We start from the raw sequence: 27086 nt of genomic DNA on the forward strand, positions 1-27086 counted from the left end.
GGTCAGTCAGTCCGGAAAATTGCAAAAACTTTAAATGTGTCCCCAAGTGGAGTCGCAAAAACCATCAAGCGCTACAACGAAACTGGCACACATGAGGACCGACCCAGGAAAGGAAGACCAAGAGTCACCTCTGCTTCTGAGGATAAGTTCATCCGAGTCACCAGCCTCAGAAATGGCAAGTTAACAGCAGCTCAGATCAGAGACCAGATGAATGCCACACAGAGTTCTAGCAGCAGACCCATCTCTAGAACAACTGTTAAGAGGAGACTGCGCCAATCAGGCCTTCATGGTCAAATAGCTGCTAGGAAACCACTGCTAAGGAGAGGCAACAAGCAGAAGAGATTTGTTTGGGCCAAGAAACACAAGGAATGGACATTAGACCAGTGGAAATCTGTGCTTTGGTCTGATGAGTCCAAATTTGAGATCTTTGGTTCCAACCGCCGTGTCTTTGTGAGACGCAGAAAAGGTGAACGGATGGTTTCCACATGCCTGGTTCCCACTGTGAAGCATGGAGGAGGAGGTGTGATGGTGTGGGGGTGTTTTGCTGGTGACACTGTTGGGGATTTATTAAAAATTGAAGGCACACTGAACCAGCATGGCTACCACAGCATCCTGCAGCGACATGCCATCCCATCCGGTTTGCGTTTAGTTGGACGATCATTTATTTTTCAACAGGACAATGACCCCAAACACACCTCCAGGCTGTGTAAGGGCTATTTGACCAAGAAGGAGAGTGATGGAGTGCTGCGGCAGATGACCTGGCCTCCACAGTCACCGGACCTGAACCCAATCGAGATGGTTTGGGGTGAGCTGGACCGCAGAGTGAAGGCAAAGGGGCCAACAAGTGCTAAACACCTCTGGGAACTCCTTCAAGACTGTTGGAAAACCATTTCAGGTGACTACCTCTTGAAGCTCATGGAGAGAATGCCAAGAGTGTGCAAAGCAGTAATCAGAGCAAAGGGTGGCTATTTTGAAGAAACTAGAATATAAAACATGTTTTCAGTTATTTCACCTTTTTTTGTTAAGTACATAACTCCACATGTGTTCATTCATAGTTTTGATGCCTTCAGTGAGAATCTACAATGTAAATAGTCATGAAAATAAAGAAAACGCATTGAATGAGAAGGTGTGTCCAAACTTTTGGCCTGTACTGTATATACAGTTAAGGTCAAAATTATTAGCCCCCCTTATGAAATCAAATAAAACCCTTATCCTTCCAATGACATGGGCCATAACCTTAAGTGTTTATAGTTTGTGTGTGTCCGCAAGAACAAAGACAACATCTGCATAAGGTCAAATGAACATTTTTATTGGTTTACTGAACTGAAACAAGAAAAAAGCAAAAAATGCAATGGTCAAAATTATTAGCCCTCTGAAAACTAATAGTCAATAGTGTAGCCTTTCTGATCCAAAACTGACAACAACCTCTTCTGGTAGTTTCTAACTAAGTTGGCACATGTCTCCTGAGGGATTTTAGCCCATTCTTCCTTGGCAAATTTTTCAAGATCATGCAAATTGCTTGGTCTCCAAGCATGGACCCGAACCTTGAGCTCCCTCCACAGATTCTCGATAGGATTGAGATCAGGGCTCTGAGAGGGCCACTCCAGAACCTTGATTTTGGTGTCTTTCAAAAAGTTTTTGACTAACTTTGATGTATGCTTCGGGTCATTGTCTTGTTGGAAGACCCAGCGATGACCTAACCCTAGACTGGCTGCAGATGTCTTGATGTTAGCCTTCAAAATACCCACATAATCCTCTTTTTTCATGGTCCCATGCACACGAACAAGGTTTCCTGTCCCTGAAGTAGCAAAACAGCCCCACAGCATTATGTTGCCACCACCGTGCTTCACTGTGGGGACAGTATTTTTAGGGTTGAAGGCCTCGCCCTTCCTTCGCCAAACAAAAGCAGCATCCATATGCCCAAACAGCTCAAGTTTGGTTTCATCAGACCAAAGGACAGACTTCCAAAACTCACCCTTATGTTTCAGATTGTCTCTGGCAAAATTCAGTCGGGTTTAATGTGCCGCTGTGAGAGCAATGGGGTTTTTCTTGCACGATGACCATGAAGTCCACCACGATGAAGAACCCTTACAACAGTCTTGCGTGAAACATCAAGTCCAGAGGAAGCCAGTTCAGCAACAATCATCTTTGCAGAGGTCTGGGGATTCTTGTTGACATCTCTGATTATTTTTCGCTGCAAAGTTTTGGAAATCTTGCGTTTTCTACCACGGCCAGGTTTATTTTTAACAGACTCTGTTTCTTTGTGCTTTGCAATGATGCAACGCACAGCTGTTCTAGAAACCATGAAACGCTTGGAAATGGCAGTATATCCTTCCCCCTGAAGATGAAGATCCACTATCTTCTGTCTGAGGTCCAGACTGATTTCTTTGCTTTTTGGCATGATGATATTGCTTCTTACGAAGATTATAGAGCAACCCTGGAGTACCCCTTTCATTCAAGTGGTCAAGTGATACTAACTCTGCTTCTTGAAGTCACTTAAATAAGGTTCAGTGCTAATTGATTGCTCAGGTGTGTTTTCAAACCCAATTGACTGCTCGGGTGTGGTTTCAAACCCAGTTAATTTGTTTTGAAAGCACAAAATCACATGGGGGCTAATAATTTTGACCATTGCATTTTTTGCTTTTTTCTTGTTTCAGTTCAGCAAACCAATAAAAATGTTCATTTGACCTTATGCAGATGTTGTCTTTGTTCTTACAGACACACACAAACTATAAACACTTAAAGTTATGGCCCATGCCATTGGAAGGATAAGGGTTTTATTTGATTTCATAAGGGGGGCTAATAATTTTGACCTTAACTGTGTATATATATATATATATATATATATATATATATATATATATATATATATATATATATATATATCAACAATCAATGTCTCCTGAACACAAACTTCTTTGCTATTGGTTGAGGCTGAAATACGCCAGTTAAAGATCACTAACGTTAAACTCAGTTAAACTCACTAACATTAATCTGCAACCAAAATTTGAGAAAAAAGTTTGTCTTAAATGTGCATAACAAAAGTCTTACAGCATTGACTTAAACCTGTGTAAAGTTGAAGAAAAAAATCAAGAGTGTAGTTCACTACTGAAATAGTTGAAATATTTAGGTGAATTATGGGCCAGAGCAGTGTGTAACAGTAGAAAAAATCATCCTATACCAAAATGCTTGAAGGAATAAAAAACAAACAACAGAAAAGCAACAACCATAAATCTGAGAATTACTACCCCTGACAAGCAGAGGTATCTCACCAAATTGTCAAGTTCAGGGTCCTCGCTGAAAAAAGGTTTGCCCTCCTTCTCCTGATTGCGGACAAAGTTCTCAATGTCCACATCAAAGCTCGCCGAGGTGATGCAATCAGAGCTCAGTGTGGACTGTTCACACTTCTCAAACAGCAGGGCCAAGAGAGGGAACAGGGGATGCCTATGAGAAGTGTGGACAGAAAAAGTTGCTAAACTGTACACTAATTTCAAAGATCATATTATTCTTTCTGCCCAGTAATAGAACGTGGTTTGCAAAAAGGAAAAAAAATAAAAATAAAGAAGCATTAAGGGTTCTGACATATACCCAAGCATGTAAAAGTGAAGTGAAGGTAACCTGCTATATACCTGATCATAGTTTTTTTTATCTAATGTATATCTATTATGATCAAAGACAACAGCAATATGACTCTCCAGTCTTAAATGCAATGCCCTGATAGATTACTATTACTCAATAATACTCACATTTTGTGAGACTATGTGACTTGTTTGTAGGCCTTGTTTAGACTGTTAATGGGTAGTGTAAAAAAAAACCCAACAACAACAAAAAAAGCACCAGAAAACAAAAATACACAGCGTTTCACATTTTAAAAACCAGAGATCAATATTAAAGTCACATGAACAAATGGGAGGACTTCGCTTCCTAGTGATAGGATAGTTTCTAGCCAATCTGAAAGAAAGGAAGTCCAGAAAGGACAGAGGAGGACAAATATTTCAGAATTGAAGGGTGTTGTTGTCCTCTCTCATTATCAAACACATGCAGAATTAGCTCTACCGATATATGGAGGCCTTGTCCGCGTCCATGGGTGTCTGTGGCTCTGTGGGTGCTGGGCTAGATGCCTCTGCCAGTGTCCCCTCAATAAACTTGTGCTCAGACTCGATGTCTACCTTTACCACACCTTGCATCTGCAGAAAAAATGAGAAAAACAGATAAGTGATAAAAAAGAAAGCAACACAGTGACAAAAACACAGAGACATAAGCTGACAGAAGAGGTGAGGTGAAAGGCAGAGAATGAGAGACAAAGACATCATAAGAAGATCAAGAGCAGCCGGAGGGCAAAGCTTAACACAGAGCCTTGCTTCAATATAAACCCTTTGGAAAGTCATGAGTACATGGTATGAAAACCACTTTCATAACTATGCATTTTCATACAAGACTGAATTTATTCTTTTAAATGAGTATGGCAAGACTTCTTAACTGTGATAAAACACAAGGCAGAAAAAACTACTGATTGTGTCATAAGTTGTTAGTCTGTTCAGGCCACTGCCAATCGCCAGCACTCCTTGATTACACTCACCTGATTGAGACAGTTTATTCTTGCTGCACTCTAATACTTTTGACCTGAAAATAGCATTTACGCATCTACTGTAGACAGATGCAATAACATACGTGTCTGTATTCTTTCAAGCCCTCAGGTCCCTTGGCATTGCTTCAGAAGCACACTTTCGCTAGACTACATCCTCACAGTGTTAGGTTCCAAATGCAAAGAATCAACACTACTTATCTGGTGATCTTATTGCAACTGAGAATATAATTCACAACCTGCATGTACACACACGTCACTTAATGTAAATAAAATTACACATTAAAATGTTACTGTAGCCTAAACAACGCTCCAGTTCATTGACTGGAAGCCAAGTCTAACACATTTTCACACCGTGCCTGCCCACCCTTCCAGTAGTATATATCCCATCCCCAACCATGTGACTGGGACCAACAATGAATGAGATTGAGTGCAAAGTAGCTAAAAATAATCACTTGCTTGGGGTGGAAAATGTCTCATTAGTCATAGATCATTCTCAGCTCTCGACACCCCCAAATTGATGTTTTGTAAGCAATTTACATAGCTCAGACACAGAAATACTGGCCAGAAAAAGAGCTTTATACTGCATCAGTGTCTCTCCTACAGTGATTTATTTGTGGTGGCCTGCCACAGACAGACAGACACACTGCCAACAGATTACCAAAACTGATGTAATAGCATTAACATCGCCTATGTTCTAGTGTTACATGCGTAAATTGTTTCCCTTTGTTTGACAATCCAGGCTGACATTTCACCCTAAAAATAACTGGAGGATCCATGGACAAAGAACGCAGAATACTGACAGTTGTAGCCTGACACATGTCGATGTTGTTATTATAAAGGCTATACGTGTTCACTGTTGTGACTAACTTTGGCAAACAAGCAAAAACGTGCAGTTCAGCCAGTTGGAGCAAGTTGTGTTGGCCTTGAGGTCCAAAGCAAATTTCCTCTCACCCACCTGCTGCTCTCCCTTTGGATACTTGTCTATGGAAACCGACTGGGCTGCCATCACGTTCACTGCAGATGCTGCAAACACTGGGGCATTATAAATAGCACGGACAGGCGGCCAACCTACACAATACACATAGTCTCAGTTAGACTACCTGGAAGAGATGCCTGAAGTGTAGGCACACAAGTTTTGTATCATGTAATCGTCATGATATCAGAATTAAAGATTGTCATTAGCTTTGTAAACTGGGCCCATTTGATTAAGGGAGAATGAACAATCGTATTTACAAATAACTGATGTTGGTTAAGCCTTATACACCAACACTTATGATCAAATGTTTCCTCAGATATAACACAAAATGACAAGTTAAGCGTTTGAAGGACAAAAGCAGAAGTAATGATCCATAAAAATATGATGTAAAAGTCGAATTTGGAATGTTTGGTGCTGATACAATGTTACACACACGTCTGGGCAAAACAAGGGGATGAAGAGTCACCGTCAGGAAAAGTAAGAGTACGCAAACGTTGTATGGAGGGTCTGCATTTACCAATTTATTTCGACATATCTCGTAGACATTCGTGAAAGTTTATGTTTAAAACACTCTCAGAAAACAAAAGGCGATTTATACACCGACGCCAAGCTGCGTTGTTAAAATAATAGTGAGCTTATCATTACCCTGCAACTGCTTTAACACACCCACCACGATTAACTTAGCTTTTAGCCTTGTGTTAGCTGCCCACCGTTTGTGGTGGCAATGGGGGAGAGAAAACTTTAAGAAAGCCTTTGGGCAAACATTAGCCAGATATCCTCTAACGTTAACTACAATAACGTTATAGTGTGTTTTGCAGACAAAGCAGCTCGGCGCCGATTAAGCCTTGTTTTTCCACAATGTTTAGCTAGCCTGTAACGTTGACGCCACATTGGCGTTAGCTCGCGGACTCTAAGGTTAACCCAAAAGAGCAAACGTCCGGTCGAGTTACAGCTAACGTTAGTAAGGTAGCTAACTGTTAACTTGAAAGTGTTTCTCATGCTGATACGGTGAGGCCAAATGTGATGCGCCATATTTAGCAAGGGCTATTGCTGCCAAAAAAACAAGCTAACTTAGCTAGCCAGGTACAAGAAAATACCCCGCTGCGGATTGATACAAAGCGAGTCGTTTGCCCTTATTACAAAACAGCTTCGAGAGCTTTGGCATTTTTGAATTAACATTTTAAATGAATATGCATTTCTTGTCAGCTGTATACATTAATTCGGCTGCAATGATATCAAGAAGCATTGGCTGCACACCAGGCTAGCCCAGTTGATCCTCAAATCCTTCCTACATCAATCAATCAAACGGGGACAGCTGCCCTCTCCCTCCCCTCCCTTCAGCGCTAACGTTACAACTGTCGGGCCTCGTTTCTAGCTCTCGCCCTTTGCTTTTCCACAATCCTCCTCTGCCCCCAAAACGCCGACATATTTTTTACCCCCCCTCCCCTGTATACAGATTTTTTTAGTCTTCCCAGAGCTCTGCCGTTTCTCCTTCCCTTCCAAAAACACTCTCCGCTGCCCTGACTAGGTCCGCGCTCCTCGCCCCGGGGCATTTTTGCGTGCGGCCCAGATTGTTTGATTGATAGGGAACGGAAAAAGAGGGATTTTGAGTGACAGCTTACCTGAGTGCCAATCTTCGTCACACTGACAAGCGGCTGCAGCAATCGGGACCCGCAGTTGTCGCGTTGCGTCATCGCGTAAGGGCACGCAGGGGCGCTCGACTTATGAATATTTATGAGATGGGCGGAGATATGACGTCTGGCTGCCTGTCCCTCTGTGCCCTCCTGATTTTTTTGTTTTCTATTCAGTGCCCCCATTTACACAACACATTTTCTACGTATATCTCCAGCTTTGCACTCCTTTATTGTCTCATATTCTCTCATCATATACACAGTAATACACAAACATAACGACAGATGCCTACATGCATATAGCTAGGATAATCAGGACATTATGTGCAGGCTAAGGGAGTGGAAATTGTGATAATTAAAATTAAAAACACAGATAAACCACATGCACACTCAGCTCTATTCCAATGACCCCCTGAGGCAGAAAAGCAGCATAAAAAAGTGTTTGATCTTTGCCTACCCCTTTATATGCCTATTCCTTTATATAAGACAAAACAGAACCACACCAGGAAAAAACAGACTTCATTTCTCATTTGTGTACTTTAATAATATAACTGTTTAACACCAGAATTTCATGCAGAGCTGACAGGTTAAGGGGATGATCATCATAAGGAGGGAGGACACCATCACCATCATCTTGACGCAACATAAAGGTTTGCAACCAGGCCAGCTCCTTTAGTGTCTGAGGGAGGAGGGCTGCGGGAGACGAAACTTGGCCATCTCTACATCCAGGTCTGCAAATGTGTAGGGGGTGTAGCTGTGGTGCTGGTAGTTTTTATAAGTGCTGTTGTCAAAAGGCTCATCAGGCTCAGGAGGTGCTGCTACTGCAGCCTCTGCAGAAGGAGGGCAAGAAAACAAAAAGGCATGTAAGAAAGCCAAGTCTGGTAGAAAGGTAAGTATACAAATATTCCTGCTGTTAATGCATTAAAACATAAATAGCACAAGGTTAGCCAAATGTAATACTGGGTCTAATTCTGTACTTTTGTCACTGTCACTCATTTTTCAGTAACGAAAGCTGTAATTAAAACTTGATCTAGACATTTCTGATAAGCTGTAAAACTAGAACAAAAACGTGGCTTTGTAAATATTTGAAAAGATTTTTGAAGGAACAGGACATTTACATATTCTCACATGCTGACAAAGGTGGTTTATGGTGCGGCATTTCCTATGGTGGTAGGCCACATTACCCCCTACAGTGTGGAGACACACTGGTGTGAAAAGCCTCAAGGATCATGTTTGTGAAGGAAAAAAATAAACATCAGTGTGCTTAGCAGAGCTAGAGAAATAGTGATATTGGCAGAGACACGCATGAAATGGATTTTATAAAGGGCAACAAGTCAAAATCATAGTGTGTTGGCTTTGATTGTTTTGATTAAACAGTCGTGCATAATGTTCTTTCATTTACTTTTATAACTTAATCTGTCTTAAAAAACCCTTAGCATGCTGCCACAGTACGGTTATAACATGTTGACATCCACACTCACAAAGAAATACATTTAAGACACATTTACATTTTCATTAATTGACACCAGGCTTATCCAAATGGCTTTTGGGTGAAAAACAGGCTTGCAAAGTTTAAAGAAAGACAGTAATGAACAACTGGTGAAATTAATGACCAAGGTGAGGGTGTTGTTCCAGGAAGCATAATTACACAGTTGGTCAGAGAAATGTTGGGCCAAAAAGTGTAACAAAGAGCTGTAGCTCCATGCACGTTCCACTGGTAATCATTGGTTGGTAGCTGCTAATCAGCTGGACAGTACTCATTTCATGACAATGATCTAATGATGTTTCATACATCTTGGTAACTGTGTAATCCTGCTTCCAGAAATACTTTCGCTGACTCCAACCACTCCCAGCTTCTACTCGTCCAGCTGCTGTCAGGGACACGTCTTCACTGTAAGACAATACCACCATGTGCACTCTAACATTACAATTAGCAATACCATTACCTGGCACAAAGCATCCAAACAATGGCACCTGTAACTTTAACATTAACTTAGAAAACCTGTAAACCATATTTCATACAAACAGAGACATTATAAATGACAAGAACTGAGCCAAAGTGAGCAATATATCAAAAAGAGTTCAATATGTGAGGAATATTTTGGGAGTGAAGATGGATTTGACTTTGTGGAGGATTTTTAAAGTAAAGATAGGTGGTGGATTCCTGAGACGCCAAGAGAGGGTAAGAAAACAGAAACATGAGCAGATTATTGTCTATGTATGCAACAAGCAACATCACCTTGATTGTACATTGACAGCCACAGCAGAGTTGAGTGGGTGGGTCAAAGACAGACAAGTCTAAACATCAATAAGCAGAATGCAAGCAAAAGAAATCTTCAACAAATAGCAAAATGCAGAAATGCCAAGAAAAAGAGATGTAATGAAAAGCAAAGTAATCCACCTCATGCAAAGCAACCACAGTGAAAACTCAGATGATGGGAGGTTAGATGTCACAGTGATGGAACAGAGGCAAAACAAGAGGTTATTTAGAAGAATCCAGAGATGATATTATAAAAGCTGTGAAAGCAACAGCAACCATTGTATGTGAGGGAGCTGAAACCTGGTAAAACATGCTAACAGTAAACAAAATGTGTTATGAAGGATAGAAAAGTATGGTCATCTGTAGGGGTTCAAAAATCCACAAACAGGAAAAGGAGAGGCAGAGATTTGGGGAATAGGGTGGTGTAGTGTGTACCCTCAGATGGTTCAACTGGGGCCTCCACCTGCAGCTCCTCTCCTGCAGCTCCAGCTACGACTTGAGCAGGGTCCACCAGCTCCTCTGTGCTCTCCACAGGGACAGAAACTTCAGCTGCTGCTTCAGTGGGGACAGCTTCAGCTTCTACAGGCTCTGCAGCAGTTTCAGCAACGACTGGAGCAAGGTCAACCAGCTCCTCAGTGCTCTCCCCAGGGGCCTTTACAGGTTCTGCAGCAGCTTCAGCAGGAGCAGCTTCTGCTTCTACAGGGGAAGCTTCAGCTTCTACAGACTCCACAGCAGCTTCAGCAGGGGCAGCTTCAGCTTCTGCAGGCCCTACAGCAGCTTCAGCAGAGGTAGCTTCAGTGTCTACAGGCCCTGGGGTAGCTTCCACAGGGACAGCTTCAGTAGCTTTTGCAGGGGCTTCAGTGGGGGCAGGCTCTATGATTTCTACAGGAGTGTCAGTCTGGGCTTTTTCTGGAGTTGCAGCCTCAGTCACAACTTCAGCTGGGGTTTCTACTTGGGCATCGGGGATGGCAGGAGATGCAACATCTTCTATTATTTCTGGAAGGGGTTCCAGTGCAGCTTCAGTTGAAACTTCTGGGCAAGCCACATGGTCTTCTGTGCCAGTGCAAATCTCAGGTGCAGGGTCTACTAACTCCTCAGAGCTAACAATGGGTGCTTCGACAATGGCCTCTGTGGCCGCTGCTGCTGCTGGAGTGGCCAGCAGTACAGCCTTAGCAGCAAAGGCAGGAATAGCTTCAGATTCTGGTGGAACTTCCTTCTTAGCTTCATTAGTATCTTCCTTCACTTCTGATGTGACCGCCTGGTCTTCTGCTTCTTCTTTCACAAAGGATTTTGACACCTCTGGTGAGGTCTTGGGCTCATCCTCATCCTCAGAGTCAGAGTCAGAGTCTGAGTCACTGGACGTTGAAGAGGATGATCCGTCAGCTGCTTGATCACCAGGCTCAGACGAGGCTGCAGCGGGTGGGACTGCATTGTCTGTTGCAGAGGCTGAAACTGGAGTGTCGTCTGGTGCTGAGATTTTATTGCATGCATCAGCCAGGGGCTCAGCAGCTGGGAGAGCTGTGTCAACTACAGGTGGAGCTGTGGCAATGATAACCTGAGCAACATCTGGGTCAGCAGCTGGAGCCTCTGCTGCTTCTGGCTCAACTACAGGTGGTTCACTGGCAGCAGTGACAGGCGCTGCAGCTGTTGCAGCTACAACTGAGTGTGCAGTGGCAGTGGGGCTGGCCAGTGGTTCGGTTAAACCTAGAGCCTGTGTTGGGAAAACTCTAGGCTCCGAAAGTCTAACTGGGAAGGCAACTGCTGTCTTGTAGGCTAGCAAGGTTGCTCTCTCATCTGAAGCCTCTGCTGCTGATGAAAATGGTAAATGGGACAACAGTGGTTAAATAATACCAAACATCTACAGTAAAGTGGCATGACTTCCAAAGGGAAACAAAGTTCCCTAAAACTTTATCTTGCACACATTTATGATTCCTTGACTTTCCAAATAGAAAAATAAAATTACCACAACACAATATTCATTATCAAAAAAAAAAAAAAAACATTAACTCACAGTTAATCTTAATACTGTGCAACGTTCATATTAGGGCTGAACGATTTATCGTTTTCTGATCGAAATTGCGATTTCAGATAATGCGATTGTGTGATCGTGAAAGCTGCGGTTTTTTGCAGCGCTCCTGACTGACCCAGGATCTGCTGTGTCAACTTTTTCACACATAGGCTACCGTCGAGCTCACCAATCAGAAGCAGCATGCTACTCGTGGACAGATCACGCTAACCAATCAGTATCAGCCTGCTCCTCGTGCAAGCCACGCTCACCAATCAGAAGCGGCCATTGTCCAGGACAGAAAACGCCGCGACGGCGCACACACTCTCAGTAAACAAACAACTCGGGGACACGTTTTGAAATGGCTTCAGCGGAGCCAGAAGTGGAGTTAGGGAATTTAATCCCCAAGAAAAGCAGCACGTCGGTCATTTGGCAGTATTTTGGGTTTGAGGCCGCAGACATCCACCAGAAACAGGTACTGTGCAAAACCTGTTGAGCAAAAGTTGCAACATCCAGTGGAAACACAACCAACTTATACTAGCACTTGAAAAATCACCACAAGCATTTGCATGACGAGTGTATGACAAAAAAGCCCGGTGAAAAGTCTAGTGAGAGTGATGCTCAAGGCCATAGTAGTAAACAGACTACAATTACAGCATCGTTTGCCAGTGTAACTCCGTATGACAAGAGCAGCCGAAGACACCGGGAGATAACGACTGCGATAACGCACTACATTGCCAAAGACATGGTGTCTGTTAACACGGTCACCAAAGATGGATTTCAAAACCTCCTCCGCACGCTCGACAGAAGATTTAAGATTCCCTCCCGCACCTACTTTAACCAGGTTGCCATCCCACAGCTGTACACGGAGTGTAAGGAAAAAGTTTTAACAGAGCTGAAAAACGTGGAGTATTATGCCACAACTACTGACATGTGGTCAAGCAGAACGACCGAACCGTATCTTAGTTTGACTGTACATTTCATAAATGACGACTTCGAGTTGAAAAGTCGCTGCCTGCAGACGGCGTACTTTCCCACTAATCACACCGGAGAGAATATTTAGTTGGGTCATCTATAGCAGTTCTGTGACCGTGGAGAGCGAAGGTTCGTTTCTCACTGGATTTGTCATCTATAAAGGTTAAAGAAAAAAAAATGTGGGGAAATTTTGTGAGAGCCCTATATCCAAAATGGCTGCTGTCAGCCAAGCTGGAAATTTAATGGTTTTTAATGGTTTTGCCCACAGTGCTGCATAATACATGGTTTCTGGGACTATTTGGGTCAAGAAATTCATAAATGATGTAGATTTATTGATTTGACCTATTTTTGACCTTCAAATTCAAGATGGCCGCCAATTTTTGGCTCTTTAACCCTGTGGGCCCTAGGCCTTTTTTGGGGTATTTTTCCTGCCTTTACTTTAAAGGTCATATCACAGTCATTATAAAGGCTACATACACATACTATATCTTGTTTTTTTTTTTTTTTTCAGGACAATCTGGGCTAACCAGATTTGCCATCATTCCATGTCCTTCTATGTGCCTGTATTTTATATTAATTTTTTTATCAATGAAAAAAACAAAAACAAATCCGTGTTACTAAATTCTTACATTTTTACATGTATCTCAGCATAGCAAGTTGGAAACTGACATATTCTGCCATATATGAAGAGGGGAGACTCTCTGGAATCTGGCAATATAAGAACCATGATGGTGGGACATTCTCACTTCACAGCTGTCCAAATGATGTGGTTTGTGCCAGACGGACATGATTGCCAGTATTTTTTCATTATTGCAAGAAATTCCGTTGACTCATTCACAAGTCAAAAATGTGTTTTATCTGAAAAAAAACATGCAATATTTACATCTAAGATCATAGAAAAATAGTCAACCAAGTGCAATGATGTCCTCCAAGATAATATTTGCCACTCTGTTTGCAGTAAAAGTGGCTGGTCTTGTCATACAAAGTTTGATGGAGTCTCAACTGGAGATATTTGCATCTTGAAAGCTGGACTACAAATGTGGATAGACAGGGAGAAACACACGCAAGCCTAAGACGTGGTAAGATACGATATTCCTCATTATATGAAGTGACTGATAACAAGATCTGTATAATGGATTGTAAAGAAATTCATCAGGTTTTTATTTTGTAGACAATTAATCTGGATTCATAGCGTGATGGGATGACGGCACAATGATGTGTGTGGTATCACTGGAAAGCTCTGCTCCTGCACTTTCATGTGACATGCATGGCATTTATGTGCGATGCTGCACTTGCGAGTAATCCATCCAAGAGTAATGTGTGTGCAAAGCTGTATGAAAGCTTTGTTATACATAATTTTAGTGTACCTTTATCATTTTTTTTCCGCTGTGAAAACATTGGACTACCGACAAGTGCTTGGTCTTGTCGGACAGCTACAGTTCCTCTGTTTCACGTGATATGCGTGGCTTCTCGCTATGACGCACGGTCGCGGAGAAAATCAATAGAGAAGAACAGGTGTGAGTTTGGATGCACTATGCATCGTTCGGGCCCATTTTTCAAAATCATCATAGAGCCTTACTATTAGGCTCAAATGAAAGCTCTGCGCTGAGTTCAATTATGGACACATAGCTCATCAGATGTCTGGGGTGGAACCAATGAAAGCAGGGAGACAGAGAAGATTCTTTAGCTTGGAGTTGTTTTTATTAACATTTTTAATTATTTATTTATGATTTATTTATTGAATTAACCAAAAAGACTCTCCATCTGAATCTGTTGAATCTTTTTTTTTTTTACTGCAAACAAAGTGGCAAATATTATCTTGGAGGACATCATTGCACTTGGTTGACTATTTTTCTATTGTCTTAAGGCCCGAACATTCTTGGGCGTACTATAAGCGGAGAGGACTCCGCGAGGAATGTCCGCAGTCATTCGGGCTTCCATAGTCGAGCCAGAGATATTGGATGAAGGGAGATACCTAACTGTAGGCTTATCCAATGTTAAGAAAACGGTTACTCTTCCTGTCTCCTAAGTGGGCGTGGTTAGCTCTCCCTCCAATCAGAGCCTGTTCTCCCTCAACCCCCCGCCCCACCACCGTGTTGAACAGAGGCTCTGTGGATGTCTGTGTATGCGGCTCGAGAAGCAGGTGGAATGAAAATACATTCTTCCTATTATTGCAACCTATTGCTGCACAAAGCTTGGGCATTTTTTATTTATTACTAGCGGTAAATAACTGTTTGTAAACTAACTGTGATTTTACCGCCTGTTTATCAAGATCACGAGATCTCGCGAGAACTTGTTTTCTGAGACGGACAGGGCTCAAACAAAGTTAACTTTCTCTTGATCTGTGCGGATGAAAAATGCAGCTTTAGTGTCAGAATGTTGGTAAGATGTGTGGCTTGTGGAAAATGAACCCAATATTTACTTTAGTGACTACTGGGCGAAAGAATTGACCATAAATTGTGATCACGTTCATTTTCCTCATTGACGACAATACATTCAGAGCTGCCGCAAGTCTCCTACGGGGGCGTGGCGCTGACGTCACTGAATCAGGAAGTGAGCTGAGTTGGGTATCTCGCTTCATCCAGTATCTCTGGTCGAGCGCACTTCCGCGTTGTAGTTTCCTGTAAAAATGTCTGTGAAACACACTACATTACCCACAATTCTCGCACATCGATGTGAAAAATACATGCTGAGCAGTCACTGGTGTGCGGAGCGGAGTCCGCGTGGTCGTAAAATCTGAGCTTTGCGCGCACAGGGCTTGCGGACGTCTGCTTTTGGTCCGGGCAAGTATGTTCGGGCCTTTAGATGTAAATATTGCATGTTTCTTTCAGATAAAACACATTTTTGACTTGTGAATGAGTCAATGGAATTTCTTGCAATAATGAAAAAATACTGGCAATCATGTCTGCCTGGCACAAACCACGTTTTGGACAGCTGTGAAGTGACAGAATGTCCCACCATCATGGTTCTTATATTGCCAGATTCCAGAGAGTCTCCCCTCTTGAGATATGGCAGAATATGTCAGTTTCCAACTTGCTATGCTGAGATACATGTAAAAATGTAAGAATTTAGTAACACGGATTTGTTTTTTTCATTGATATAAAAATCAATATAAAATACAGGCACATAGAAGGACATGGAATGATGGCAAATCTGGTTAGCCCAGATTGTCCTGAAAAAAAAAAACAAGACATAGCATATGTATGTAGCCTTTATAATGACTGTGATATGAGCTTAAAAGTAAAGGCAGGAAAAATATCCCAAAAAAGGCCTAGGGCCCATAGGGTTAAAGAGCCAAAAATTGGCGGCCATCTTGAATTTGAAGGTCAAAAATAGGTCAAATCAATAAATCTACATCATTTATGAATTTCTTGACCCAAATAGTCCCAGAAACCATGTATTATGCAGCACTGTGGGCAAAACCATTAAAAACCATTAAATTTCCAGCTTGGCTGACGGCAGCCATTTTGGATATAGGGCTCTCACAAAATTTCCCCACATTTTTGTGAGGGGCACCCTGGCTAATTTTTTTCTTTAACCTTTATAGATGACAAATCCAGTGAGAAACAAACCTTCGCTCTCCACGGTCACGGAACTGCTATAGATGATCCAACTAATTGCCCATGGATTGAGAGAGTGTCTATCAAACTGGGGTCTGAAAGAAGAGGACCAGACGTGCATCACAACTGACAATGCAGCAAACGTCATCAAAGCTATGGAGCTTAATCAGTGGACTAGACTTAAGTGTTTTGGCCACAGGCTGCATCTTGCCATTGGTAAGTGTAAATGAGTGTGTGTGTGTGTGTGTGTGTGTGTGCGTGTGCGTGTATTAATTAATTTATACATACAGATTTAATGTAATGATGTGATGGTGTGTGTGTATTAATTAATTTATACATACAGATTTAATGTGATGATGATGATGATGATGATGTGTGTGTGTATTAATTTATACATACAGATTTAATGTGATGATGATGATGATGATGATGTGTGTGTGTATTAATTTATACATACAGATTTAATGTGATGATGATGATGATGATGATGTGTGTGTGTATTAATTTATACATACAGATTTAATGTGATGATGTGTGCTTGTTGTTTTCAGTATAGTTTTTCTCTTAATGTTTTTTGAAGCCCTTAAATACCTAGTTTGAATAATTAATAATGATAATAACAAGTAACAGATTATTTATTTTATATATTATATATATATATATTCAGATTTATTTTATTTCATCAATATTAGATGATGAGTAATGTGTTATGTGCTTTTGATTATCGCTTTCCTTACTGTTGTCTATAATATGGTTTTCTTGGACTTACTTTGTTCTCTTGCTAGAAAATCTGCCTTGCAAAGTTTACCATTATTATCATTACATTTTCAGCCTGTAATGCTCATTTAATATTTATGTTATTCTTGTTATTTTTTTGTCCAGAAAATGCTGTCAAAGATGATGCAAGAGTGAAACGGGCAACAGGAGTTTGTAAACAGCTGGTTGGCGTTTTCTCTCATAGCTGGAAAAAGAAGTCAGCACTGAAAAAGGCACAGCAAGAATTAAATCTACCCGAGCACTCACTGATTACAGAGTGTCCGACAAGATGGGGCTCAAGGCAGAAGATGATCGGGAGGGTGTTGGAGCAGAGCAAGGTATTGTCTCAGGTTCTGTCTGAAGACAAGAAGACACATCACCTGGTCCCCACTTGGCAGGACACAGATGTCCTTGAGTCAATAAACAATGCCCTTGGTCCTCTTCAGGAGTTTACAGATGCCCTGTCCGGTGAAGCCTATGTAAGCGTGTCATACCTGAAGCCAGTTCTCCATCTCCTGAGAACATCAACCCTGACTGAAAGTGATGAGGACAGTGACCTTACCAAGGAAATCAAGTCAAGAGCTCTCGGCTACATTGAGGCTAAATACAGCGACCCAGCCACACAGGAGCTACTGGACATCACTTCGTTCCTTGATCCTAGATTCAAGACTCACTACATCAGTGCAGAGAATCTCCCAGACATCAAAGAAAGGGTGAAGATCGAAATGGAACAGGTGGCACGAAAGGTAACTTGTCCTGTTTCTTTGTGTAGTTTAATAATACAAAATGCCACATCAGTACAAGTGATATTTTTATTATATTGATTGCCATTTTTTAATGTTTACATAGAATGCCCAATTGCTCAAAATGACATCAGACTGCAAAACTTTGACAGCTCTCAGCTCTGTGTTTTGCAGGAAAAGAGGGCTCGTGTCAGCACCACAGATGCCATGCCCCAGGGTGCAGCAGAGGCAGAGCCATCCACATCCACCATAGGGAAGGGAAAGCGGTCATTGGGCAGCTTCTTGAAGAGCAGGTCTGTGCCTCCTCCTTCCTCCACTATGCAGTTGGAGGATGCCATTAAACAGGGTTCCTACACATTTGGAATTTCAAAATTCCATACTTTTCCATACCCAAATTTCCAGACTTCTCGGTTGTTGTTTTTTTTCAGAGAATATGCAACATCTGAGTACATATATCAGTGTATCATATTTCACATCATATTTAATTATTCTTAATAGCCGATTGTAGCTAAGTACCATAATGCAGTGATGCAAACACAGGTATGGTGAAAACAGAGAGAGCCTCTGAACTTCTAGGGGGGACCGGGGGCATGCCCCCCCCGGAAGAAAAGTTTAACTATTTTAAAGTTAAAATACATCAATCTGGTGCACTTCGGGAGCAAATTTAGGAGGCTAGATATATGAAGAACTTCTTGTTTCTGTAAACAATTTTGGCCACAGTAAGCTAAATATCTAAAATATGCATTAACCAAGCTAAAAAGGCCAGAGAATGTCATGAGCAAAAGTCCCCAGTTTGCTTAACAAAGTGACAGTGTTTAAAAAAAAAAGCAATATAGGCTATATGTTAATAGGTCAGTATTAATATTTTATTGTTCCAAGTTTTCTATTTCCACTCTGGTTTTAAAACAGTTTCTAACAAACAGAGAGATGCTTTATAACCACACTAAACACATATCCTAATGATGATTTTAGCTGTATTTTAATGGTGTAAACTTTATTTTATCCTCACAGTGACAGCTGACAGTGTGGATGATTTTACACTCTGCAGCTCAGAATAACTTGAGACACCTGATAACTGGAAATAAAAACTAAAGAAATAACCCACATTGTTAATTAGCTCCCATGATTATAAATATAACATTTCGATCAGATAGACCTCATCAGTCATTAACTACTTTTACACTCTTTGGTTCGGTAGCAGAAACAGTCTGGAATTATTTTAAAGTTCTATTACAGTATGTGATATTAAGAATGATTTCATCCTGTCATCAAACTAAATAGCGAAAAATACTCTGTACTTAACTCATAATAATTCTTAAATGTGCCTTAGCCTACTTTTAATATTTGTAAATTATTATTATTATTATCATTATTATTATTTCTAGTCTTTACATCTGTTAAATCAGACAAGCTGATGTTCGCAAAATTATTGACAAGGATTTTTTAACTGTTTTATCTGTCTTATTTTATTCTGTTGTAGCCTATGATTACAGGCTGTTGTTACTTAATTGAAAATAACTGTTTTGCTGTCACTGAAACAGAAGTTTTTTACAGATAGGCTACCGTTTCATCTCATATGAGTATGAGTTCATGATGATGATGTCCTTCTAATTAACAACTCTGCCTCTTTCTGAAGAGGAGCCCTGCAGTGTGCGAGCCTTTTCTTTACCTGCTCAGCTTTCCACATTTTTGAGCTCAGCACCTGCACAATTTTGTTCGTGGATGTGCGTGCTTTTTGCTGCTTTGTCAGCTCTGCCTCTTTCACATGAACGCGCTCATTGCTGGAAAACACAGATGACAGAGCGAGTTGATAACCAGCTTTGTAGTGCTGTTAGGCTCTGTGAAGCCAGCTCACCTAAAGAAAGCCTGGCTATGTTAAAACGTGCATCGTAGTACAGGCCGACCGGGGGAGAGCGAGTATCAGAGCAGAGACAGTGGAGTGACAGACCGCGGGAGAGAGAAAGGCAGGCGAGCAGTGACACACATCCTGCGACTAGAGTTGCTTTACCTGCGACAGCTGTTATATTTTTATTCTCCCCTTCCTCAATGCAGTTCCATCATGTAGCATGACAAAAATAGGATTTGTTATGAATCGTTAAGGGCATCTGTCAGTTAAATTATTTTTGGAAATACCTAATTTTCTATTTTAGAAAACAGTATTTTAGAACAGTGGTAATAGTCTGGAAACATAAATATTTTTCCATACTTTATTTTTCATTTTCCATACTTTTTAATACCTGGAAATTGATCAAATTTATTTCCATACTTGTCCATACTTTCCATACTTGCGTTGGAACCCTGATTAAAGCTGAGCTGGACAGCTACCTGATGACTCCTACTATTGATGGAGAGGAAGATCCACTGGCCTGGTGGAGAGTGCACAATGTTAACTTTCCATGGCTGAGCAAACTGGCTCGTAAATTCCTGTGCATTCCAGCCACCAGTTTGCCATCAGAGAGATTATTTAGTGCTAGTGGCAATGTTGTCACATGTCAGCGCTCATGTCTAAAACCATCAAAGGTTGACATGCTGGTTTTCTTGACAAAAAAATCTGTGAAGAGTGATGTAGAGATGTCAGGGAAGCAATTATTATTGTTGATTTGAGATTATATTTGTTCTGCACTTTACCCTGACTTGTGGTGTCAGTCTTTGTTAAAAAAGATATTTGCAATTTTTCAGGAAAAAAAGTTTTGTTTTGATTAGAAATGAGACCAATATTCTTGGTGAGATTTTCAGTTTTTGCAGTGTGTTCTATTGTTTACAGAGTAGATGTGCAATTTTTGGGTGATGCTAAGCCATAAATGAATGACCCACCTATTTTAATTTCTGACATATTTTTCAGAAGGGCAGAGGTAGGGTCATTTTATCTTAGTAAGAGTTTTATTATATTACCATTACTTTTCAATTTTCCCTAAAGATAGTCCAGGTTTCTTAATATAGGGTTGAATAAAGTACTTTGCTATAGATGTTGATAAGCTAGCTCTCTTGAGCCATAAAAGACTGACCTTGACCTACCTACTTGATTGTAAGACTGTTTACAAAAAGGCAAGATCCTTTTTTCCTTCATTGGAATTGTTGATCTTTTTTCTTCTTATTATTACATTTTTAGCAGTGCATCGTTTTGTTTTGGAATTGTTTTGTATTTTATTTAACTTTTTAACTTAACACAATTAAGATTTTTTTTGCACTACTTGTTTTAAATTAAGACAGTCAAAGATGGTTCTTTTAGTTCTTCAGTTGTAATAACTGCTGTTGGTCAAGGACTTCAAAAAATGTACATGCATGTTTCTTAGTTGGCAATAAATACATGTTGGAAGCGATTCTTACCTTTAGCATTCATCCTTTCATTAGAGTAAATATCATTTAATGTTTTGATGGTATGGTGTCATTTTCTGTTATGTTTTAAATCTGTTACTATGGTGAATACTGCATATAAGCTTGATTTGAAGAAAAATCGCGAATTAAATCGAAATCGCAATATCTGCCTGAAAAATCGCAATTAGATATTTTCCTAAAATCGTTCAGCCCTAGTTCATATTCACAATTAATCACAATCAGCAACACAAATAAATTTTAACAGTGAATAATGCTAGAGGGAATTAATGACTGGAAGAGAAATCAAATCTGAGACTTTTTGGCACATTCCCTGCACTGTAAAAAAAAGTTAAGCCTTTAAGGCCATTAAGCCTTATAATCAGAATAACTAAATCATAAAACATATATACATGTATATGTGACAGTATGGGGGAAAAACGAATAAATGGGTAAAACATCATTAATACACAATAACAATAAGCCAGCAACACTTTAAGTGCATAATTTTAAACTAAAACAGAGTAAACAGAGTCAAATGGCCTTACTCTTTGTTGGACTCTTTGTCTTTTTGGCTGGCTTTGGTGGTTCTTCAGCCTGAGTGCAGAACGAAGCAGTCGTGTGACTCCTCAGGATGCCCCAGCTCTCCAACTGGAGACACTGCAGAGGAGGGGTTGGGTTGATTTCCTAATTGTTTATACTGATGTTGCTACCCTATCTTTAATGATATCTACCCTGGCTCTTGTTCCAAAAGGAGGATGAGAGCACATAATTTATCATACAGTTTGTCTATTATATGTCAGTTTAGGCAGAAGATCTGGATAAACAATTGCAATGTCTTCGTGTACTGCTCATTGAGTGTAATGTTGCAAATCAATGAGCAGCACTGCTTTGTAGCAATAGTGTGTTTTGTTTTGTTTTTTTAATGAATGTAATGAATTAACTTTATTTGTCAGTTATTTCTATTGCACGATTAGCCAAAAACAGACATTCTCAAGTAGTTACTAAAACCAGAAATAGTTTTCTAGGAAACTTGAGGACACAAATTCAATGACAATTTCAAATACCATTTAAAAAAAACGTAATTTCATCAGGATTGTTCTTTTTGTGTCAGAGGAGAGAGGTGGCTGGGGTATGACTTCCTTTTTTTGTTTTTTATTTATTTTTTTGACACTGGGTGTGTTCCATTTCAGTGTGCCGATGCATCGCTTAGTATGTAACAGCGAACGCCCAAAAAGCTGTTTAAAAGGAGTGTAGTCTGTCGGTCAGCGGCTGCAACCACGGAACCATCAGCTGACAAAACAAACGTCGGTCTACAGGGAAAACACACGGTAGCTGGTTGCTCTTTAGCTAGCCAGCTACAATAATTGTAAATAGTATGCAGATTCCACCTACTTGGCACACTGTAGGCCAGTGTCCTGATGGGGCGCATTCCACTCTCTGAAGCTACAAATATTTTTCCTTGAGCCTCCCTGAGTGACTAGGGGAAAATTCTGGAATCCTGGAGTTGAATAAGGTCTCAGTTTTTCACTCTTGTGGTACATGCCTGCTAGTTAGTGCAAAAGGTTTAGTTTTGGCCAAACTGTAATGGCCAAATCGAAATATCACTCAGTAAGTTTATATGGCATTAGAGGAAATCGATTTGTGTTCAACAAAAACCAGACTTTTAAAATACATGTAAACCTGTTAGTCCGACTGAAATGGTACTAAATCAAATTTCTTAAATTCGGACTAACACACCCAAATAATGCAATTTGGGAGGCGAATTACACCTGCATGTATACAGTCAATCAGATCCAAATTGGCCTAGGGGCTCTGCGCATGTTCCACAGTTTCTATCCTGGGTTTTGACCCAGAAGCTGAAAGCACTAAACGCACAACAGAAGAAGAAGTCGTCAGTAACAACATGGCGAGAGCTACATCCAGAGCCATGCATTTTGGAGGGACCAATGTGGTACCAGTTTGCTGCTAGCTAATTGTGGCTAACTTGTTTGTCCATTGTTTGGTCTGTTACATAATAGGTCAACAGGAAAAAGGTCCACTATTAACAAGCAGAAAGGGGGCATATCGCAACCTATTGTAGCAGAGTCTGACGTACTTCAGGCGAAAAATCGGTTTTCATCCTGTGCTTGTACACTGGGACAGTAGTGCAATTATGTGGACTAGTCAAGCTATAACTGTAGCTCCACTTAACTGGAGCAGTGGAGGGGAACATCAAGAGAGCAAATGAACTCAACACCTTTGTTAGCCGGTTCTGTTCCCTGGGTCGTCCCACCGAGCCCAACGACTACAGGCCTGTGGCCCTCACCTCCCATGTGATGAAGGTCCTGGAGTGGCTGATACTGCACCGTATAAGACCTCAGGTGCCGCACGCCCAGGACCCCCTCCAGTTTGCATATCGGGAGAAGATAAAGGTGGAGGATGCTGTCCTGTACCTCCAACACCGGGCCCTCTCCTACCTGGACAAAGGGAGATGCGCTGTGAGGATTCTCTTCTTCGACTTCTCAAGCGCATTTAACATGATCCAGCCCCCCCTACTACAAGAGAAGCTGACCAGCATGCGACCCACACCTCGTGACCTGGATCACCAACTATCTCACTGACAGACCACAATTTGTCAGGCTGGGAGGCAGTGTATCCACCACAGTGACCAGCAGCACTGTCTCCTCTCCTCTTTACCCTATACACAGCTGATTAGCACAGCTTAGAACTCTGCCACATGCAGAAATTTTTAGATGATACTACTATTGTGGCGTGTGTTAGAGGAGGGGAGGAGGAGTACAGGAACCTAGTGAAGGACTTTGTCCAAGGAGATGGTGGTTGATTTCCGGCGACCGTCCCCACCTCCACAGCCAGTCAGCATCGAGGGGGTAGAGGTCGAGGTTGTGGGATCCTACAAGTACCTTGGGCTGGAGCTGGCCAACAAACTGGACTGGTCACTGAACACTGACTCCATCTACAGAAAGGGGCAGAGCAGGATGTACTTCCTGAGGAGGCTGGCATCCTTCAATGTCTGCACAAAACTCCTGCAGATGTTTTACCAGTCAGTGGTCGCTGGTGTCCTCTTTTATGCTGTGGTCTGCTGGGGAGGCAGCACCAGGAGGAAAGACAACTAGCGGCTGAACAGGATCATCAGGAAAGCCAGTTCAGTTGTAGGCATGGAGCTGGACTCTGCGGAGGCAGTGGTGGAACAAAGAACTTGGTCCAGACTTCTGGCAATACTGGACAATGCCAGCCACCCTCTGCACACTGCCATCACACAGCAGAGGAGCACATTCAGTGGCATGCTGCTGTCACAGAGCTGCTCCACTGACAGACTCAGAAACTCTTTTGTACCCTGGGTTATCAGACTGTTTAACTCCTCTGGTAGGAGAGGAGAGGGAAGGGTGGAGGATGTGGGTTGCTAAGCACTTTAATATGGAAATTAGGCCAACAAGCACTTTAGCACTTCACTTTTTACCTCATGTTTTTTTTAATATTTATTATAGGGTTTGTGTTTTTATTATGCCTTTTTATGGTGTTATTATTGCTGTCTGTTTTTATTGTTTGTTTTGAGTGAATGTAATGCAGCTAACCATCTGAATTTCCTTTTGGATCAATACAGTTCTATCTAATCTAATCTAATCTAATCTGTGCGTGTAGACATACTGACTATTTTAAGATCAGATTCGGTTATGTTTTTTTTTCTGACGGAAATGTTCATTGCACATGATGTGTCCAAAGACCATTGGAAATTTGGAAATCTGACAATAATTTCTGTTCTTACAGTTTCTAGCTATGATAAATGGTGTAATTTTGGCAATTTTTATAGAAAAAATGCAGGCAGGCTTGAAAGACATGTTTTCTTAAAACATTGCCAGTAAAATAAAAATACAAGATACAACCATTTAAAGTTGAATGCTCCTCCCCTAAGCCAAAATAAAACACGTAAGTCCCTCCCCAGTGCTTACAAAAATATTTGACATGCCCCCTCTCTCTTAATATTAAGAAACGAGATCATATTTCTCCTGTTTTAGCTTCTCTGCACTGGCTCCCTGTAAAATCCAGAATTGAATTTAAAATCCTACTGTTAACTTATAAAGCTCTAAATGGTCAAGCTCCGTCATATCTTAGAGAGCTCATAGTGCCATATTATCCCACCAGAACACTGCGCTCTGAGAACGCAGGGTTACTCGTGGTCCCTAAAGTCTCCAAAAGTAGATCAGGAGCCAGAGCCTTCAGCTATCAGGCTCCTCTCCTGTGGAATCATCTTCCTGTTACGGTCCGGGAGGCAGACACCGTCTCCACATTTAAGACTAGACTTAAGACTTTCCTCTTTGATAAAGCTTATAGTTAGGGCTGGCTCAGGCTTGCCCTGTACCAGCCCCTAGTTAGGCTGACTTAGGCCTAGTCTGCCGGAGGACCCCCTATAATACACCGGGCTCCCTCTCTCTCTCTCTCTCTCTCTCTCTCTCTCTCTCACTCTCACTCTCATCCTATTACTGCATCTTGCTAACTCGGCCATTCTGGATGTCACTAACTCGGCTTCTTCTCCGGAGCCTTTGTGCTCCACTGTCTCTCAGAATAACTCATATCACAGTGGTGCCTGGACAGTGTGACGTGTGTGGTTGTGCTGCTGCCGTGGTCCTGCCAGATGCCTCCTGCTGCTGCTGCCATCATTAGTCATTAGTCATACTTCTACTGTTATTATACACATATGACTATTGTCACACAAGTATACTGTCAGATATTAATACATACTTTCAACATATTGTACCACAGTAGCCAGAACTATAACTATAATATTATTACTTTCATTAATGTTGTTGTAAGCTACTATCATTACCGGCATCTCTCTCTCTCTCTCTCTCTCTCTCTCTCTCTCTCTGTCTCATTGTGTCATATGGATTACTGTTAATTTATTATGCTGATCTGTTCTGTACGACATCTATTGCATGTCTGTCCGTCCTGGAAGAGGGATCCCTCCTCAGTTGCTCTTCCTGAGGTTTCTACCGTTTTTTCCCCGTTAAAGGGTTTTTTTGGGGAGTTTTTCCTTATCCGCTGTGAGGGTCTTAAGGACAGAGGGATGTCGTATGCTGTAAAGCCCTGTGAGGCAAATTGTGATTTGTGATATTGGGCTTTATAAATAAAATTGAATTGAATTGAATTGAATTAAGTAACGAACAGTCCCTAAACAGAAAACACGCGTGTGTCTTTGATTTCATAAGGTTAGTAGCCTAAATGATAGTCGCAACGCTATGTACACAGAAAAGCAGCCCCGTTGACTAAATGGTCGTGTGCGAAAGCTCTGTGATTAGCCTCTTCCAACCGGAAGCTTTGGGTTAGCGCATTAAAATGGAATGTGTTATGTTGAAAATGTTAAAAAAAAATACTTATGTTTAAATTGCATTAGCTCGCGGCTATGTCGGGTGTAGATAAGGTTAGAGAACTAACGTTACAGTCTGCCCTTTTTTCAGGAGGTGGTATCCTTAAGAACACGTCTCGGAGTCAGGAGGACGGAGACACCCGCATGGAGTTAACGTTTCACTTCCACCACCTCTTACGAACTATACTAACCTATGTTGGGGTATCATATCCAAACAGACCACATGTAAAATGTCGCGGAGGTTGTTTAAATGTTGTTACCTTGAGGGCACCAAGTCGCCCTACCCGCAGCAAGGAGGTCGCCATTTCGTGTTGCCAGTATTTATGCTCCGGTCGGAAACCGTGAGGTAAACACAACGGTTCCACAAATACACTGTAAACAAACCACAGGTTTCTTTTTCACTTCGTAGTCACCTCTAGAGCTGTATTATGATTGTATCCTAATAATAATAATAATAATAATAATAATAATAATAATAATAATAATAAATCATTGTCGACCAAGGGTCAGGGTACCTTCAGGCAGTTCGTTTTTTCGTTTTAAACCAAAAACGAAAAAACGGAAATACCATGGTTTTCCCGTTTTTTCCTTTTTGGTTTAAAACGAAAAAACGAGAAAATGGAGCCGTTTTTCCGTTTTTCTTATCAGAATCAAAAAACTAAAAACGACAAAACCACATTCAAATAACAGCCCGAGCCCGATTTTGTTTCTTTGCAGATTCATTTTTTCATTTATTGTTTTGGACAAAAAGTAGAACGGCGGTGACATCAGAGGCGGAAGTAACTTCAAAATAAAAGACAGGAAGATAAGCTTGCCTAAAACTTATAAATATCCTATAAAACTTTTCCATGTATCTTTTATTTCCACTTACACCTGATGTTTTGCGCATTTTGAAAAGCTGCCTGCCATTGCTGG

The 27086-nt window shown here is 41.2% G+C and overlaps 3 protein-coding genes across 5 annotated transcripts in view; 1 reads left to right on the forward strand and 2 right to left on the reverse strand.

Moving 5' to 3' along the window:
* Positions 1 to 5986, reverse strand: part of pknox1.1 (pbx/knotted 1 homeobox 1.1) — a 15348-nt gene extending 9362 nt beyond the window's left edge. Inside the window, exons 1-3 of the mRNA XM_078174266.1 lie at positions 5544 to 5986; positions 4057 to 4187; positions 3273 to 3444 (exon numbers count right to left, since the gene is read on the reverse strand). Of these exons, the coding sequence (XP_078030392.1) occupies positions 3273 to 3444; positions 4057 to 4187; positions 5544 to 5594 (354 nt within the window). The 5' untranslated portion in view covers positions 5595 to 5986. The remainder of the gene's footprint in view (positions 1 to 3272; positions 3445 to 4056; positions 4188 to 5543) is intronic.
* A 1727-nt stretch (positions 5987 to 7713) lies between these two features.
* ndufv3 (NADH:ubiquinone oxidoreductase subunit V3) lies at positions 7714 to 26709 on the reverse strand. Of its 3 annotated transcripts, XM_033617380.2 has the most exons (5): positions 26687 to 26709; positions 26432 to 26543; positions 21355 to 21466; positions 9891 to 11264; positions 7714 to 8025 (listed from the first exon to the last, which is right to left on the reverse strand). In XM_033617380.2, the coding sequence occupies exons 2-5, from the start codon at positions 26474 to 26476 to the stop codon at positions 7868 to 7870; spliced, it is 1689 nt and encodes a 562-aa protein (XP_033473271.2). In that variant the 5' UTR covers positions 26477 to 26543; positions 26687 to 26709; the 3' UTR covers positions 7714 to 7867. The 3 variants fall into 3 exon arrangements, with proteins under 3 accessions (XP_033473271.2, XP_033473272.2, XP_078030384.1); XM_033617381.2 differs by lacking the exon at positions 26687 to 26709 and having other exon boundaries at positions 9891 to 11261; positions 26432 to 26614; XM_078174258.1 differs by lacking the exon at positions 26687 to 26709 and having other exon boundaries at positions 26432 to 26614.
* LOC144466837 (E3 SUMO-protein ligase ZBED1-like) lies at positions 16785 to 18515 on the forward strand. Its single transcript, XM_078174244.1, has 3 exons — positions 16785 to 17497; positions 17669 to 17787; positions 18506 to 18515. The coding sequence occupies exons 1-3, from the start codon at positions 16850 to 16852 to the stop codon at positions 18513 to 18515; spliced, it is 777 nt and encodes a 258-aa protein (XP_078030370.1). The 5' UTR covers positions 16785 to 16849.
* Positions 26710 to 27086: the final 377 nt, after the last annotated feature.

The sequence above is a fragment of the Epinephelus lanceolatus genome, chromosome 14, assembly GCF_041903045.1.
Source record: "Epinephelus lanceolatus isolate andai-2023 chromosome 14, ASM4190304v1, whole genome shotgun sequence".
Lineage (NCBI taxonomy): Eukaryota > Metazoa > Chordata > Actinopteri > Perciformes > Serranidae > Epinephelus > Epinephelus lanceolatus.

Coding starts and splice junctions, on each gene's coding strand:
- ndufv3 (XM_033617380.2), bottom strand. CDS start 26,476: ATGGCGACCTCCTTGCTGCGGGTAGGGCGACTTGGTGCCCTCAAG. Junction 21,467..26,431: donor GGCGACTTGGTGCCCTCAAG/GTAACAACATTT, acceptor CCTCCTCTGCAG/TGTCTCCAGTTGGAGAGCTG. Junction 11,265..21,354: donor GACAAAGAGTCCAACAAAGA/GTAAGGCCATTT, acceptor CATTTTCATCAG/CAGCAGAGGCTTCAGATGAG.
- LOC144466837 (XM_078174244.1), top strand. CDS start 16,850: ATGTTATTCTTGTTATTTTTTTGTCCAGAAAATGCTGTCAAAGATGAT. Junction 17,498..17,668: donor TGGAACAGGTGGCACGAAAG/GTAACTTGTCCT, acceptor TGTGTTTTGCAG/GAAAAGAGGGCTCGTGTCAG.